The following is a 17,009-nucleotide window of genomic DNA, read 5'->3' as shown; positions in this document are numbered from 1 at the left end:
TGAGCTGTAAAATTCTTAAGGATAGGAACCTTGTCTTTCTTTTTCACCTCTTCATCCCCAGAGTTTGGACCTAGGATTCACTCAATAAATATCTGCTAAATGTGTGGGTGATGATGAGAATTACTGTATTTACTGTAAAAGTGTACAAATTTTGTTTATAAAATCTCATAGACTAGCATAATAGCAATTATTAAAGTGAGAAGACATGATCACTCTTTGAGCCATCCTTCATAACCTGAATTGAAAGTTCTGGATAATATTAAATTCCTAGGCAGCCTATCTCTCCTAGGGATAGCAACTGGGAATACAACATGTAGCTCTTGGGGTAGGCATGTATAAATTCAATGCAATCAAACCTATACATCACTCTGGAGAATCATTCTGAGTTTTGTGTGGATTAGCTAGGATCTTCAAGCATAACTGTAGGCACCATACTTTCTTTTTCTGAATACCAGGTAGGTATCAAGAAAGACATTTTTATTTCCATTTGTGTGATAGTTCATCTACTTTAAAAGTTAGGAAATGAGGTTCTAGGAAAGGCAGATCATCCCGCAGGGGTTTGCTATGAAGTTAGAGACACAGCCAAATAAAAATTCTACTTCTTTTCACTTTTTAAGGCTAAATGTTTTAAACATCTCATTTTAAGAGTCTGACACTCTATTGCCTAGGCCAACAAATCTTAGACATGTAGGGACTTTGAGGAATCCTGCATTCAGCATTGATACAGAGGTGATTCTAAAAGGCACTGAGAACTTCAGGGATTCTAGTACAATGCAATCGTAAAATTGTAAAACCTTAGTTCTGTGGGAGAACTTTTCTTATTTAGAGCGGCTTGACAGCTATCAGTTTCTTCACTCATATTAAACTGCATCTTTCTCTTTCTGATATTTAGTCTTTGCTTGTCAGTAAAAGATCAGTGTCTTGGCAGATGAGGTGACAGGCTTAGCTAAACTTGGAAGACTGCTTTCCCCAGCTCCCCTAGCTGAAACCCACCACATTTAAAAATAGACCAAGCCTGACTGGAAGCAGGAGGTGTCAATACTGCTTCTCTTCCATCCAGCAGGTCACCGCAGATCTTCAGTGTATGGCTGTACAGTTGTGTCCTGTACAGGGTACCAGCTGAGAGGGCAAGATGGCAGAAAGCTTCCTGGGCTCTGCTCACCAAGTACCCTGGCCTCCCTGGTCCACTGACAGGAAGGAGCACTTCTGCACACATGCACCCTGGGGCCATGCAGTGGTGCAAGCCCCCTGTTGTTCTAGGGCACTGATGCTCCCTTGTATCTCCCCACCAGGCTCTTGCTAGGTCCCCACATGTCAACTCCCAGAGTCAGGCCAGCTCTATAAGCTTCTGCATCACTCTCAGTCCTGCAGCTAGTTCTGCTCTTAGAACCATGGTCCCGCAGCTGAGGACCTGCTCAGGATGAATATTTCTCTCCTGATGAATATTTCTCTCTCATTAGACCCAGACTACAAAGTGGTTATCAGTGGTGTTCTGGTCACTGTGCCATTCTTTGTTAGTACCTGGTCTGTTTTGTGTGTATGTGTGTGTGTATTTATTGCCATTCACAATTATTTGCCTGATTTTTAAATTGTGTTTATCATTCATCTTCTCTTAGTCATATCTCAACTAGTCTAAAACAGGGTCTATCTCTTTTTTGAAATTCTTATTTTAAAATCAACAAAATAAAAACCTTTTTGGTCATCTTGTGCATACTAAATGTCTAGCTGGTATGTATCAGGCTATCTGTCACAGGCTAGCTGGTAAAGTATCATATAACAATTTTGGATCAGAAAGATAAAAAGGAGTGGTGGATTGTGGTGAATGAGAGGGCATATGTCCCCCTTAGGCCATTCAAATTAAAAATTAAAAAAAAGGACCCAGTGTCATCTGATAAAAACTGGGCTCAGTTTGAATCCAGCCCACTGCTACTGGTCTACAACCTCTGTTGAAACATTTTTTGCAAATCCAGTTAATTTTGTGCAATTGTTAGGGTAAATACTATGAAATGTTTGCTTTCTTACCCAATTCCCATCAAGTCCACGTCACTGCTTAATGTATTTATTGGGGTCACTATAATTGTTATCATCATCATTCTTCTTATCATCAATGGTGATGTGGATTTAAAGGCATTTTGCTGAATTTTACACCCACACTGTAAAATCTAAAGCTTAGAGAAACTCTATATATTATTCAATATTATTACTCCCATTTTGTACATTCTCTACCCTTTGGCTTTCAGATATTTAAGGCATTGGCTGGTGAACTTCTTTTTGGCTTCCTGAGATTGATGTAGCTATCAGAAGAAAATACATGACAGTGAAACTGTGCTCCTGTGCCTTGTTCTGTCATGTAAATCAGGACCCACTATCCGTTTATTCCATTTCCAAATCCACTAACTCCAAAATAGAGGCATTACTTTTGCTCCCATTCATTGGCCAAGGAAAGTCCCAGTGCAAAGAGTGATACTAGTTTGGTGGGAAGGTTTATACTCTTCCTGAAAAGAGAATGGGAGGGAGTAGCAGCAGATTTTTTTAATAATAACATAATCTTCCATGTTTGGTCTCATCAATAGATGTCACGTGTCTTAGGATAATGGGTATGGATACTGGATTCAGTACTTGGCAGGTGAAAATTTTTTATTAAATTCCCATGTGAAAAATAAACTAATTTAGCCTATTGAGATAGTGATTTTCTACATGCTTGCCTCATTAATATCATAATAGTGTAACAGGTATGGGGCCTCATGATTAACACTTGAAGGTCTTGGAAAGAAATGTCTCTTAATCATCATTAATTGGCCAGTTTAATGTTATTGCTCATTTCCCCACTTTCTTTGTGATTCTACATGCATTGGGTAAGGTGGGAGAAAAATAATGTCTGATTTATTTGACTACTGCTAGGATATAACTGTTCCTTCTAATTTATTTTTGATATATTTAAAAGTACATTAAGCTTTTCAAAATTATAAAGGAAATAGAAAGAAATAAAATAGATTTCTCTAATATGTTTTGCATTTATTTGTTTCATTAAAAAAATCCCACTTTAGAAATGAATATATTTATGCTCTATATAAACAGATTTTAGTAGATTAAAGAAAACTTGAAGAATAAAACTTCTTAAAGAGATTCTATATTTTCTATATTTAAACCTGATTAGCATTTTAATTCATGATATTATTTATAGATAGGATTTTTCAAGTGCTGTATTTTTGTTTCATTTTTCCCCCAAGACCTAACAGGCAGAACACTGTCACTTTATCAGTCTGTTCTGACAGACCTCCAAGACCAAGCAAACAGAACAACCCTAAAACAGTCAACGGACTTTTCTAAAACTTAAGATCTTTTAAACCATGCACTTTTCTTAAATATTTGGCATTCTCCATTTCTTGTTGGTTATTATGGCCTGGCAGAAGGAAAAAAAGTTGTTCAGCAAAGCGTTTTGAGATTCTCTCCTCCACATCATGCTCTCTGAGTAACTCTCCTCAAGTAGCAGATGGGGCCAGACTGTCCCAGTTTCATACCTGAGGGCACAGTGGTGGCTCCAAGGAGTTCATGGCCATGGTGGGTGGCTGGGGGTTTCTGGTTTCTCATTCAGCTTCCACAAAGTCTCCCTATGTGGAAGACTTTGTTATAAATTATGGTGTGCTTGCTCTATAAATGCAGCTTAAAAGAATGTCTCCTACATCTCCCTCTACCTTCCCAAGGACAGTTCCAACAAGATGCCTCCTTGAAACCCATTTTACAAGGACATTCTGGATTCTTCCCTGAAGAACTCAGTGGCGGCAAAAGAACGTGACGATGTTGGCAGCATCTATTACAACTACCTAGTTAGGCTCAGGTAGCTTCCTGGAGGCAGTGACTTTGCAGAAGGGAAGCTGGACTTAGAAAAGAAAATGAATAATCACACAAGGGATGGGAAGGGGGTTCTCCAGCATTTTTCAGGTAGTTAAGTAGAATTACTATGGAAAAATCCAGGAGTCTGGGCAACTTTTGGAATATATGGAACAGTCTGACTCAAAGCTAGGGATACAGAATAGCCTGTGTTTCCTCCTTTACCTTTGTCTTTTGATTAAATATAATATAGCCACAGGATGTAGGGTCAACATTACTCTACTATCACTAATTTCTAGAGTCTCAGTTTTAATGCTGAGGAAGAGGCAGAGAAAAGAGTTTCATGGAGCTCTTACCACACTCCAGGTAAGAGTAAGTGACCACATTTAATCTTCCAACAGCCTGTGGAGTGGGCATTTCTTACATTTCCCAGATGAATAAACTGGTACTTAGGGGGAAAATACCATTTCTAATGTCAATCAGCTAGCAGGTAGGGGGATCAGGATGTGAGTTTGGGTCCTAGGGACTGTGTGTATGAATTCACTGAGCCAAACATCTTTGAGTTTGGCTCAGAAACATCTAGTGGCAATTTCTTCAAACTGTAGACTCAATATCCCAAATGTCATTGAGAGCCACTCAGGGGCATTCTTGGCAACTTCAATCAATTCCCATGATGGAAATTACACAGAGTTCCTATGCATGGAGAGAGACTGACTTCTAGAGTGTATCACCTGGCTCTATGTATGGATCCCAAAGGCTTTATCTTATCCCCAGAAATCCATTAAGCACAGAAGAGCCAGAATAAAGAATAGCTTCTTTTACCCAGAACAAAAAGGATTAATTATATAAAAGTAGAGGTCAATTTAGCAAATTTATGTGGGAATTAATAAACTATTGGCTTTCTAATATCTATTCATCTGAAATATAGGCCCATTGCAAAACAATTGCAGATAAGCAATCTATTAGCACAATTATCTATTGACTAAATCATCACTATGTCAGCATCATAATTTATTTCAAATAGAGATACAAAGGGAAAGAAAACAAATGAGACGGAGTGAAAATAGGGTTGCTAGATTTGGCAAAATGAAATACTTATACTAAAAAATTATTCATAATTTTCCAACATTCTTGATGAAGCATTCTATATTTTCATCTGGCAAACTTAGATGAAAGACAATGCTACATGCAGTTTGCCTGGTTACTGTGTTATTCTGATTAATAAAATAATAGTAACTAACATTTTTGTAGTAATTATTTTTTAAACACTTTGTTGTTTCACTTAGTCCTTAACACAACCCTAAATATATATACTATTATTCCTACTTAGAAAATGAGAATGTGGACACACACCCAAGTAGAGTCACTTGTTCACAGTCGTACAAGTAGTTAGTGCCAAAGTGTGAAACCACAAAATTTTGGTATAGAGTTTTTCATCCTAACAGCTATGAAATACTGTTTCTTATTGAATACATCTATTAATTTAAAATTATAAATGGCATGTACATTGACAATTTTTGAAAATAAAATTCCACAGACTTTCAACATGCATGAAGCATTTACTTTAAACAAATCCTCTTTATCAAAAACAGTAAACGATACTCTACCTTCACTGAACATATTTAACTCTCTTCAAATGGTACTTCAGAAATAGTACTTCATGATCATTGTTAGGAGTATCTGTTACTGTGCTACACATACCAAAGGACTAATTAACAAAAATCCTTGATTTTTAAAATTTTGTAATTTCATACACTAGAGCATTATACTATGTATACATGTACATATGGCCAGAGAATTCTGGAAATGCAGAACCCAATGTAGATTTTCTTTCCCAGGTTTTAGATTTGGTGCTATATGTATAGCTTTGATATACTTTGTGTCCTACAGAGTTAAAAAACTAAAGATTTGTTGTTGGATCCATTCCTTTAATACAAGTCAGCTCAATATAAGCTTGCATTTTTGAATTGTGCATAGTGGTACCATGACATTTCTTTAATTTAAAATATCCTGATAACTCTACTCTTAAATTGCATTTGTATTCATACTCAAATTATTTTCAATTCCACATAGCTAAGCAAGTCCCATTAAAATGATTGCCTCTAAATGAATGTTTTTCAGTCAAGCCAGAAACTACCAACTCCTTTTCTCTCAAACTTCACCTTTTGCAAGAATTCCAGGATATATATCCCAAAAAAGCCTATTTCTATGCCCCATCCCGACTTAATAACATCAGAAGCTCTGTGGGTAAGATTTGGGGATCTGCATTTTCAGCCAGACCATGCCAGCTAATCCTGAAACAAGAGATCTCCAAACTAACATTTTGAACAAATGACTTTGATACCAACATGTAAGAAGATAAAAGCATCTGGTACTGTGCTGTTTCCCACTGAGGGTTTTAAAGCTGCTTTATTTTTAGAATTTTCCCTGTTTCCCATTACAGAGCTTTGAGGCAGCTGTAGAAACATACATATATACATTTAGTGTTATATCCTAAAGCACTCTTAGATCCACTACCTTGTATATACAGCTCCTCCCACATCATCAGGCATATGCTTAAGAGAACAGATGGGTCCTGTGGTATTCATGAAGGGCCACGAAATCCTGCAGCTTTGGGGATTACAACTCTAGAGTGCTTCTCATGAAAGAAACAAAGACAGCCTCAAATAGGTGGTAGACTGTTGGGAGAGGGGAGAAAGGTAACTCAGAGTTTAACTGGAATAATGATCAGTTACTAAATAATCAGTTACCCTTGCTTTTGTTTTATCCATTAACTTTAAAGCCTCTCAACCATAGTTGGTATTTGCTAATTATGTTCCACATACAATGGTAATAGCAATCATATACAATTCCAAATGATAATATAATTCTGAATGCAATTTATAAAATGTTATTCTATTTTTTATTTTTTAAAACTATAGAACAAGATATAATATAAATAGATATTAATTAATAATGATTATAGGTGAATGTCTCTTGGTTTTTCTCTTTCTCATATTGGATAACCTTGGATTAAATGCTTTTATCCATTTTTAGCAGCATAAAGGAAATAATGCAAAGGGGCACATGAATCTATTCTACTGAGTAAATGTGCACACACACACACACCCTTAAGTTTTCTTTATCAAAAGTCACTGAACATGTAGCAGAGAAAAAGTATGGGGCAACAGAAATCACATTATTCAAAAAGACTGTAGTCTGAACTCTTAAATGAGGAAAACCTGTGAGGAACGTATTTCTAAAATAATGATGCTTTCACAGTTCTGACTTTTTATTGTTCACCTATGGTGAATGCTACAAAACGTCTATTGCTTATGTTTAGTGCCCCATTTTACTCTTAAATAGTGAATATCCTAATATGAATTCTACATTAAAATTTAATGCATGTCAGTTACAAAAGGCTCTCTCACTGAAATGAAGAGAGAGAACTTTGTACTGTGAGCACAGAGAAGGCAAATGCAAAGTGTACTAACATTTGCAGGAGGATGAGTTTTACAGTTTATATATTTAAAAATAAGTTTCAGTAATGATCCTTTGTCACATCGAGAGGCAGAGTTTCAAAGAATATTTTCAAATGCACTTTTCAATAAATGAAAGAAAATTGTTTACCCCTTGAATGACAAACAAATATTTGTATACTGTTGAAAATTTCTCTAGCTAATCCCTTTAGCTCATGGGCAGTGTTTATGAACAGGCAAAACTGTTCACACGTTTCTTTCCTTGCTTAGAGTGGTCAATGTACAGAGCCATTTTATTCATGACATGGGTTGACTATTCTTCAGGTACACCTAGGCTAACGTTAGCTTATGTGCCACATTCTTTCTGAAGATTCATGACCATAATGTTTTGAAACCATTTAGCAATTTTAAATGCTTGACTTGTGCAGATAGGGACACAGAATTGCTGAAATTGTGATACTGAGTAGGTCTAAACAAAAATAGAAAAATGCAGTGAATTATTGGAAACCATATTTCCAGATACACATATTTTGCTTTACTGAAAAAATCATTAACAAAATGTGAAAAAAATGGAATTAAAAAATAATGACCAAGGGTAGACTTCAGTCTACATGATGCCAACAGCCATGAAAAATGGCATTCATTGGAAAAATGGAGAAACTGGACTTTTGGGTCAAGTTCTGACATTTATAGGTGAAAGTCATATAACCTTTTAAAATTGTTTTTTCATGTTTTGAGACAGAATGCTTTACACAAACCTATGTACCCACGTTATTATAAGAATACAGTGAAATTTTTTTAAAAGCCCTTTGAAAACAATGAAGTGCTACAGAAATGCAATTTAATTAGTACAGAATATTCTAAAAGTGGTTCCTGGGGATGGCAAGGTAGTTATTTTTTGAAAAAGCACTCTGTGATCAAGTAAGTTTAAAAATCACCGTAAAACATATCTCTTTCCTAATGGATTCTTAAGGATCCTATATTATAGGCATCTGAATCAGTAAGAACAGAGAAGAAGATAAAGACTTTACTAAATATAGTTCAGAATCTTTTATTATTTGCTTTTTTTGAAGAACTGTAAAGAAACAGTGTTTTCCAGGGTACGCTTTGGGATGCTGATAAAACTCATTATTTGAGGAGACAGAAAACTAATTTGTTTTAGCATACTGCATATTTAGGATGAAAAAGCCATATATGATATCCTAATATGGTCAGTTCATAATCAGACTGAGGAAGACAGGATCTTTTGGAAATTCTGGGTCTGTAGCAGGAGACTGAATTCTGGTAAAAGAACTATCTGAAGAAAAGGACCATCTGGAAAAATATAAATAGTAGTGCTGGGACGAGGAATCAAGAGAGCTAAGCCTGAAGTCAGCAACGGCCACAAGCTGGACCCAGGTGTACGGGAAAGCCTGTAGTCATCGGGTGTCTGGTGGCCTTTTAGAGACAGGGTTGGGTTAAAACTTCCAGAGATGAAAGCTGGCTGACAATAAATAACCAATTATCCTTCAGAGGGTGGGCTGGAGCAAGAATGAAATTCAAAGAGTAGATAAACCAACTGGCATGGACCTAGAACACTCAGGTGAGGAGAGAGCTCAGGAGAGGTCAGGCAGACACTAGGACCCAGGAAGCAGAGGACAGACAAAGGGAGGGAGCAGCATCTGGATGTCTTGAAAGACCTGGGAAAGAGTCTAAGTGACCAGTTAGGAATTCAAAATTCTGGTTAGCCTTGATACTGAAGTCTCAGTCTGTTCTTGCCAAGGAAACGATTATCTATTTTTCTCTGAAATACACACTAATTCCAGGAAGTGGTTAATTGCAGACTCTTAATCCTTAGGCACATCTTAAAAGACCTCAGAAAAGATTCTAACCAAAGGTTGTTACAGAAATGGGCATGGCTGGGTGGTCCTACACTTTCTGGGGGACGTACTATGCAAGTTAGCTACTATAGCAGCATAAAGCATAGACACTAGAGATCTGAAAGTCATTTCACTGAGGGACCTTTTCTCCACTGAAATGCTAATAATGAAAGAGAAAATGAATGCAATATTTGCTATAAATATATTTTATGTTGGCATTATCTGGTGAATAAATATTTCATAAATGAGAGATATCTTAATCATGAATGTAAATGAAAAGTGAATGCCCTATTCATCATAGCCTCACTAGCTTTGAAGAACAATTGCAAAGGTCTCTAGGATAAACCAAAGCAACTGGAGAAGATAAGCTTAAACAAGATCAGGAGTGCTGGGCAGCACAATGTCCTCTAAAATGTAGTGTTTGCACAACAGACATGGCATGGAGTTATAGAAAAAATGAGAATTTCCTTCCTATTCCCTATTAATTTTATCTTAAGAAAATAGGAATTTCATTTTCTAAATATTGTGTGTGTGTGTGTGTGTGTGTGTGTGTGTGTGTGTGTGTGTGTGTGAATGTGTGTGTGTGTGTTCTATAACACTGTAAGGGGTATACAATTTCACAATGTGGAACCACAGGTTCTAAGGGTAAGTGAGATCCACAGAACTACCAGAGCTCTCCTTCAAGGCCATGTACAGAAGGAGAGCTATGCTTGTCTGCACTGGGTGCTCAAAGAGCTTTCTGATTCAACAACTATCCCCTGAAAAAGGAGTCGCCTCACTCACTAAATGGTCTATAAATATTGCAGTGAAAATCACACACGAGCTTCCTGGCGTGTGCTGAGCTCCCCTTCTTCTGATGACTGGCCCTGAAATCTGCAGCAAGCCTCTCAGACCCTCTAAGGCCTCATTATAGAACAGACATAACTTAGTCACCAAGAGGGCTGCTTTCAAGACAAAATGAGATCACCAATTAAAGTTGATTCCCATTTTATTAGAAAGCCCTTACAAATGCTCATCTTATTTGAAGCGGTACTTCCAAGTTCTAAATTTTACTCAATGGCATTTTTTCAGCTCATAATTTTAGAGGAGAATGGTTATAATTCTTATAACTGTATTTTACTAATTGATACAAAGCACTAATGTGTCACAAATCAAAATTCATTTGCACACAAAAGAATCAGAAGTCATTTAATTATCATTATCATAAAAACACAAATGGGCCTACTGTGCACATATAATTCTTAAAAGTTCTGCTGCTCAGTTTTTCAGTGGTTTCAAATATTGCTTCTAAGCCGAAGCATCCAACTTCCCATAGTTCTGTTTATTGCTGTTGAAATGTTGAATCATGACAATTAGGGCATCAGTAATCATACATGCAGGCAGACACAGTGCCAAATACATCTTTCAGTTCCTTGCACCTGGCATTGTGTTTAGTCAGAACAGGTGTCTCAAAATATTTATTTAAATTTTTAAAATTACGAAGTCATTTTAAATAACCTCTGAGTCACAAAGCCTCCATCAAATTTTTATGTACCATTGAAGCTTGCCTTTCCAAAACTGCACCTTGCTCTTAATCTAATCTACTCTATTTTTCTTTTGTAAAGCCATGCGAAGCTATTGCTTTGTGTATTTTTCATGATTTGCTATAGGTAAATGCTATCACATTAGTACTTCATAATGGCTTAACATGTCTCATTGCCTTGTCTTAGGGAATTCTTTTTTAAAAGCTGTTTTATAGAGAGAGGCAACACACTAACCCAAAGAAATGACTCAGAATTAGACCAGGTAGAAAGGTAGAGGCAATATTTTGGGTATTAAGTGGATACACTGTGTATGATGTAAAAGTTAACTTTTTTAAGGTTGATGGTAAGGTTAGTTGGTTACACCTGTAACATAAATTATATGATGCCTTTGTTAACTTCACCAGAAATTAGTCGGTAATTATCTGATTACTTCGTATTGGCCAATCATCATTTAGAGTCTAGAATCATAGTGGTGTGAGATGAGGCAAAGGTTGCCTGGGAGGTTAGCTTTTTTGTAATGTCCACATTTTAGATGAAAAAGAAAAGAAACTGAGGCCTAGAATATTGATGGGAATTGTTAGGCCTCACAACCAGATTTTTAGACCTGAAATTATACACTATTATACTACATTGATGCTGCCCTCTAAGTACTTTCTGTGTAAATACCCTACTCAATTTGGTTTTGATCATTGGAAGTTTTTTTCCAGTGGGATGGTGGAGATTCCCTTTGACATCACAAAATTACAAAAAATTTAAAGTGATTTGCAGTCCAAGGAAAGTATGCACATCCTTTTGCTTCATGGAAGCTGTTTCATAATCATACATAAATTAAGTTTATTACTTGATCTCTTCTAGCTCTGCTTTATAACTGAGCCCTTCATGCAGGCTTACTGTTTACTGCATATAGAATAGTGAATTGGACATCAGAATATTCCTTCATATTACCAAATATTTCCTAGTGGCCTAAAATCCCTTGATCCTTGAAAATATTTCCTTTAGCTTGTCTGTAAATAAATTGTCCAGAAGGCAAATGATTTTAAAGAAGTTATGAATTTTATGGCAGAATACTCCTTATTAGAAATCTGAAATGGGCTAAATTAAACAAAGCTTAAATTCAATTGCTTTCTTACACATTTCCACAAAATTAGTATTGAAACGAAGCTGTGGAGGGTTAGCTGCAGTTTTGACAAAGATGAACACTAAAATGTGCAGCCTAACAACTCTACTAATTCTACTAATTTGGTCGAAATACTACACAGACTACCTTTAATTAGTAAATGTCTCATGAAATAGACCAAAAGGTCATTTTCTAGGTGAGAATGTGACATTTCTCTCCTGTTAGTCATTTATCTTATGCTCCCCTTTGTGAAACCTGAAAACTTTTCAGTAGACTCAACAATGAATGGTGAATTATCCATTTTCTATGGTTGCCACCAAAGAGGCCGTGAATATATACACAGAGTATTCACTATAAGAGAATTTGTGATGTCTTATTAAAAAAACATTTTTAATCGATCTAACTTAATTGTTAGTGTGTTTCTTATTTAGTTGCATCTACTGTAGGAAAATATTTCTTCTCAATTTATAAGATTACCATCACTAATGTTCTTACACCTGATAGAATGTCATTAAACATCTCAATTTCAGGCTGAATTTTAATCAATTTGTATAATCAGAGCATAAATAAGAAGAGAATTTATTTAATCTGCGGACATGTCATTGAAAATGGACATAGAAATGCATAAACATTCTACTAAACACATAATTTCAGTGGAGAACATTGCCAAATGACATAATATTAATTTTAAGTTATTAATATTATTACTCCCAGGTAAAGATATGAAAAACCTGGGCTACCTAAACAAAAAATTTAATTTTTTTTGATTGCCAATGCAAATTAATGTAATTTATCAACATTGCTCATAGTGTGCAACTGATCTAATAATATATTACTTTATATTTCATAGTTTTATTATAAATTCCTTTTTGGAAGAAGCAAAGAATATAAATGTAAATCTTCATTCTTGGTTATAATTGGTGGTGTCACATGATGCTCTCTTGAGGCAACACAAGCCACCAGAGAAAAAAGTGTACCCACTGCTGAGTACCTACTATGTGCTTTCTATGTTCTGTAATTTGTCTTATTTAATCTACCTTAAAATCCAACAAAATTTATAGATCCTTGTTTAGAAACTAACCATGGATGATAACATGGTTACCCTAAAAGAGCTCAGTGAGTTAAATGTCACTATATTTTTATAATAGGTATTGAAATCTAGCCCAACCATGTTTTAGGAATGTCTAATTATGCGTCAAGAATCATTGGCTTACGATCTTTCAATTTAGGTGTAGGCAAGATTTTTTGAAAGGTAGAAACTGCAGTTTAACCTTCAGAGGCTTTTGGAAAACATATTGGTATGGCTTCTTGCTTAAAGTTTTAGTGAACATCAAACATCAAAATGATGAACAACATTTTTTAGAAGTCCGAGAAATGCCTCTCATTTAGGACTTTCTGTGGACGTAGCACATTTTGCCATGTTTATATAGGAATACCATAATGATTTTGTGATTAAGAGAAGCTCAAAGAGGCTAATCAGTTAGGCAAGATCACATCTAGAAAATAACACACAGGAAGATCTGCTTGAGAAGCTTGAGATTTTGACCTTAAACAAGAGACTGAAAGAAACATTAGAGCAATAATAAAAAACAAAATGTTAAAGTGATATAGGAATACATATGAATTCCTTAAAATATAAAACAACTATAAAAAAGTCTTTTTCTTTTGTTTTCATTTACAACAATGGTATTTCTAGTTGTTATCTAGATAGTTTTCTTTTTTTTTTAACCTATTAAACTGAAAAAAGAACTCTCATAATTAGAGGGTTACATAAAATAGTTGGTCCATAAAATAACTTCCTTTAAAAATTAATTAGCAGGAGATTGATAGTGAAGGAAAGGCATTTGAGTGATGGACATGATTTCTCTTCTGAAGAGCTATTTCTCAGGATAGATCCATTTTCGTTAGAAACACAAATTTATAAATTCAGAAGCCTCAAATAAGGATACAAATTACCTTATAGCAACAATTAGAAAACAAAATCACCCTATCCATTCATTATCTATAAAAATGTTCATCTCGCATTCAACAAAGATACTAACAAGCATAAGAATTTATGGTTGATCACATTATATTCTTTGAGGCGAAAACTTAAGAAATAGTCACAACTAGAGCATTTTCTCACACAATGTCAAAAAAATAAAAAGTAAGTATAAGTAAAGATGTCAATTTACCTTGCCTGGGAGATTCTGAGTATGTTTTGACACCACAAAAAATAGACATACACTGGAAGAGCTGGTCCTTGAATTGACAGAAAATATATCACCAACAGAGTGAATCAATTTCAACATGCAAGTGACTCTAAGACAGTTGAAGCCATCTTAAAAAAAGTGATCGATGGAGGTTTGTATTGAAGATTACATCCTGATTCATGTCAAAATGTTTTATTTTTCTTTCTAAAGAAATTTGCCATTGACAATCCCTTTGGGTATTCCTAGAGTCTACCAGCTTACTGGTCTGAATTACTTATGGGGTGTAAAATATTTTGTCTTAGTCCATATGGCTTTATGACCCACAATAATATTAGCTAAACCCAGTTAATCTGAGCTGTAACTGGAATAGTTTCAATATTTAAAAATATTAATATTTATATCATACAGCAACAAAGAACAGTTTAACTTTACTATTCAAGCATAACAAATGGAATGGAGGTTTTCTATGATTTCCTCAAACTAAGAACTTGAAATCTTCATAAAACCTGTGTATTGTAAAATTTTACTTTCTGTAATATAAAGGCTGATCCTTAATTAGAGATTTTGGAATTCTTTTTCAAATATTACTTTAAAATTTGAGGATAATGGCAGTTGGCCTCTTAAGTTGGGAATCAAAACCATACACTGAATAGCCCAAACCAATAACTTGAAATATACTTTGAACTGGTCGTTCATCCATCCATACATTCATTCATTCAACAGATTATTTATTGAATGCCTACCATGAGTCAGGTCTTGTGAGAGGTATTCAGTTAGGTACTGGAAAACTAGAGAAAGTCAGAAAGATAGATATGGTTTCAACCCTCCTGGAGTAAACAATCTAGCACAATTCCCAATACAGTGTGACAAAGTGACAGTGAGAGAATTACAGAGGACACAGTAGTATCCAGGAGAGAATTTCAGCCAGATTTGGGATGGGATGGAGCTGGTAGCAAAGCCTTCCCAGAGGAAAGCACATCCAAATTGTGGCTGAAAGTTTTAAATAGCAGAAGGTTGGAGTTTCTGTGGGCAGGAGAACGTTTTCCATTCTTTTCTTCTAGGAAGAAGATATGTTATAAGGGAATGTTATTTGGTCTGAGAAACTGAAGCAAATTTAGAGGAATGTGGTAAGAGATGAAATGGAGCCAAATCATGCAAAGGCTTTTCGGCTTATATTAAGGAATCTGTACTTTATTCTGAGGATGATAGGGAACAATTGAATTGTTTAAAAGAAGGAGTAAGAGACTCATATTTGCATTTTAGAAAAAGAAACCACACTGGTTACAATTTGGGAAACATTCTTAGAGGGTGAATCTGGAAACAGGAAAGTTGGTTAGGAGGCTTCTGCAAAAACCCAGGTGGAAGAGGGTAGTTAGTCTAGATCATAGACGTGGCAATGGGAATAGTGAGAAATGAAATTATTTTAGTGTAGATGAATCCTTTTGTCAGTCGTTGAAATAACCAATACTTGCTAAATTGGTTAATGTGAGTGGGTGGAGCTGGTAAAAGTGAGGTTGGCAGAAAATTGACAGGCAGAGGAAAGGTGGGTGGAGGACACTGAGCCGCGTCAGTTAGGAGGATGGATGCAAACCCATTAAAAGGCCTGGTTTATGAAAAAGGTAATAATCTTAAGATCATGACCAGTGTGTCATCACTATTAGTTGTGTTATGTACCACAAATAAACATCTGGTAAATGAATGATTTAATTTAGTAGCTACTGCTATGGGTAAAACAAAGACATCCAGCTGAGTTCTGGAATGATAAATACATTTTACATTTCATTTTTATGTATCTTTAAACAGCTCATCGAATAGTACAAGGAGAAAGATGTACGAATTATCCATAATGTGGGGTAGATAATGGAAAGAGCTTCAGATCAGTAAAGATCCAGATAGAACGCTAAGAGAAAGTAATGAAAAACATGTACATTTTTAACTGAGAATAGAGAAAAGTGAGATTAAATGAAGAAAACAGTGAGACTTTTGGAAATTTCAGATGATTTAGTGAGAATAGTTTCAGATGTGGCCAGATGTTTCATTTGATTTGATGAGGGGTGACATGTGCTATTATAACTGTTTTCATGGCTTCCACAAATAAAGTAGAGTTACCACAGTTTTGAAATTCACATGCAGTTTTGATACTGCATAAAAATCAGTAAGAGGAGAACTCTCTTCCAAATAAAATGACCTCATTTTGAAATTAAGCTGTCTAACTTTTCTTTGCCACAAAGGACATTAACAAATTTGTATCTACTTTAAAGTACTCCACAAATAAGTGCATTTCAAGAAGATCGTTTTTAAAAAGGCCTGCCTATAACCTTACTTCATTTGCAAGTGATAAACAGACTGCAGTGTCTATGCTTTCCTTCTAAAAGCTCTTACGAGAATGTAATCAAATCGCTCCATTGCTTAGCAACCACAGGTAAGGAGCTAGCAAGTCATGAGTCATGATTCTATGTGAACAATCTGCAGGCCGGCGGCAGGATATCAAGGCAGTTTGGATTTCTGCTGTGACATGAAGCATTACAAGAGATGGGAGCTAAAATGCAAATGCTCTCATAATCGATTGAACTGGCCTATAGGGTGATCTGGTACGATCTGCTGCATCAGTCCAACAGTCGCATCTGTAAATCAACCTCAGAGTACAAACAGCATACAGACATGGCTTCATAAGAAATTTTGTTTTACCAATTTAGTCAAGCCAAAGAGAAAGGCACATTTAAGTTTGTATGAAGGTAATAACTCTGAGATTCACCTAACCAACAGGAAATCTTGTAAGGAAGAGGAGCAATGGCTGGTGAGGCAGTTTTTGTAAACATTACCTGTAACCATTGTGACTGGTCATTATGGCCAGAGGTCCAAGCATTCACTTTGCCCTGCTTGTCCAGCCGCGCTTTCCTCGGTTCCCATGTGAACATGTCCATGTTGAGAGTTCTGAAGACGCTGGAGGCAGTGATCTGATGATCTTGTATGTGTCCTGATTTCATCCCCAGTGGCTCAGAACAGCCTGAAAGACAATGAGAAGGGTT

At 35.7% G+C, this 17,009-nt stretch overlaps 1 protein-coding gene across 2 annotated transcripts in view; it reads right to left on the bottom strand.

The window, feature by feature from the left end:
• EDIL3 (EGF like repeats and discoidin domains 3) overlaps positions 1–17,009 on the bottom strand; it is a 411,614-nt gene that overhangs the window by 82,199 nt on the left and 312,406 nt on the right. For both annotated transcript variants that reach the window (XM_036914224.2, XM_057493705.1), the window contains one exon: positions 16,803–16,987. In XM_036914224.2, coding sequence (XP_036770119.2) covers positions 16,803–16,987 — 185 coding nt within the window. The remainder of the gene's footprint in view (positions 1–16,802; positions 16,988–17,009) is intronic.

This window comes from Manis pentadactyla, chromosome 2 (assembly GCF_030020395.1).
Source record: "Manis pentadactyla isolate mManPen7 chromosome 2, mManPen7.hap1, whole genome shotgun sequence".
In the NCBI taxonomy this organism is placed as follows: Eukaryota; Metazoa; Chordata; class Mammalia; order Pholidota; family Manidae; genus Manis; species Manis pentadactyla.
This window is presented reverse-complemented; position numbering and strand designations above follow the sequence as displayed.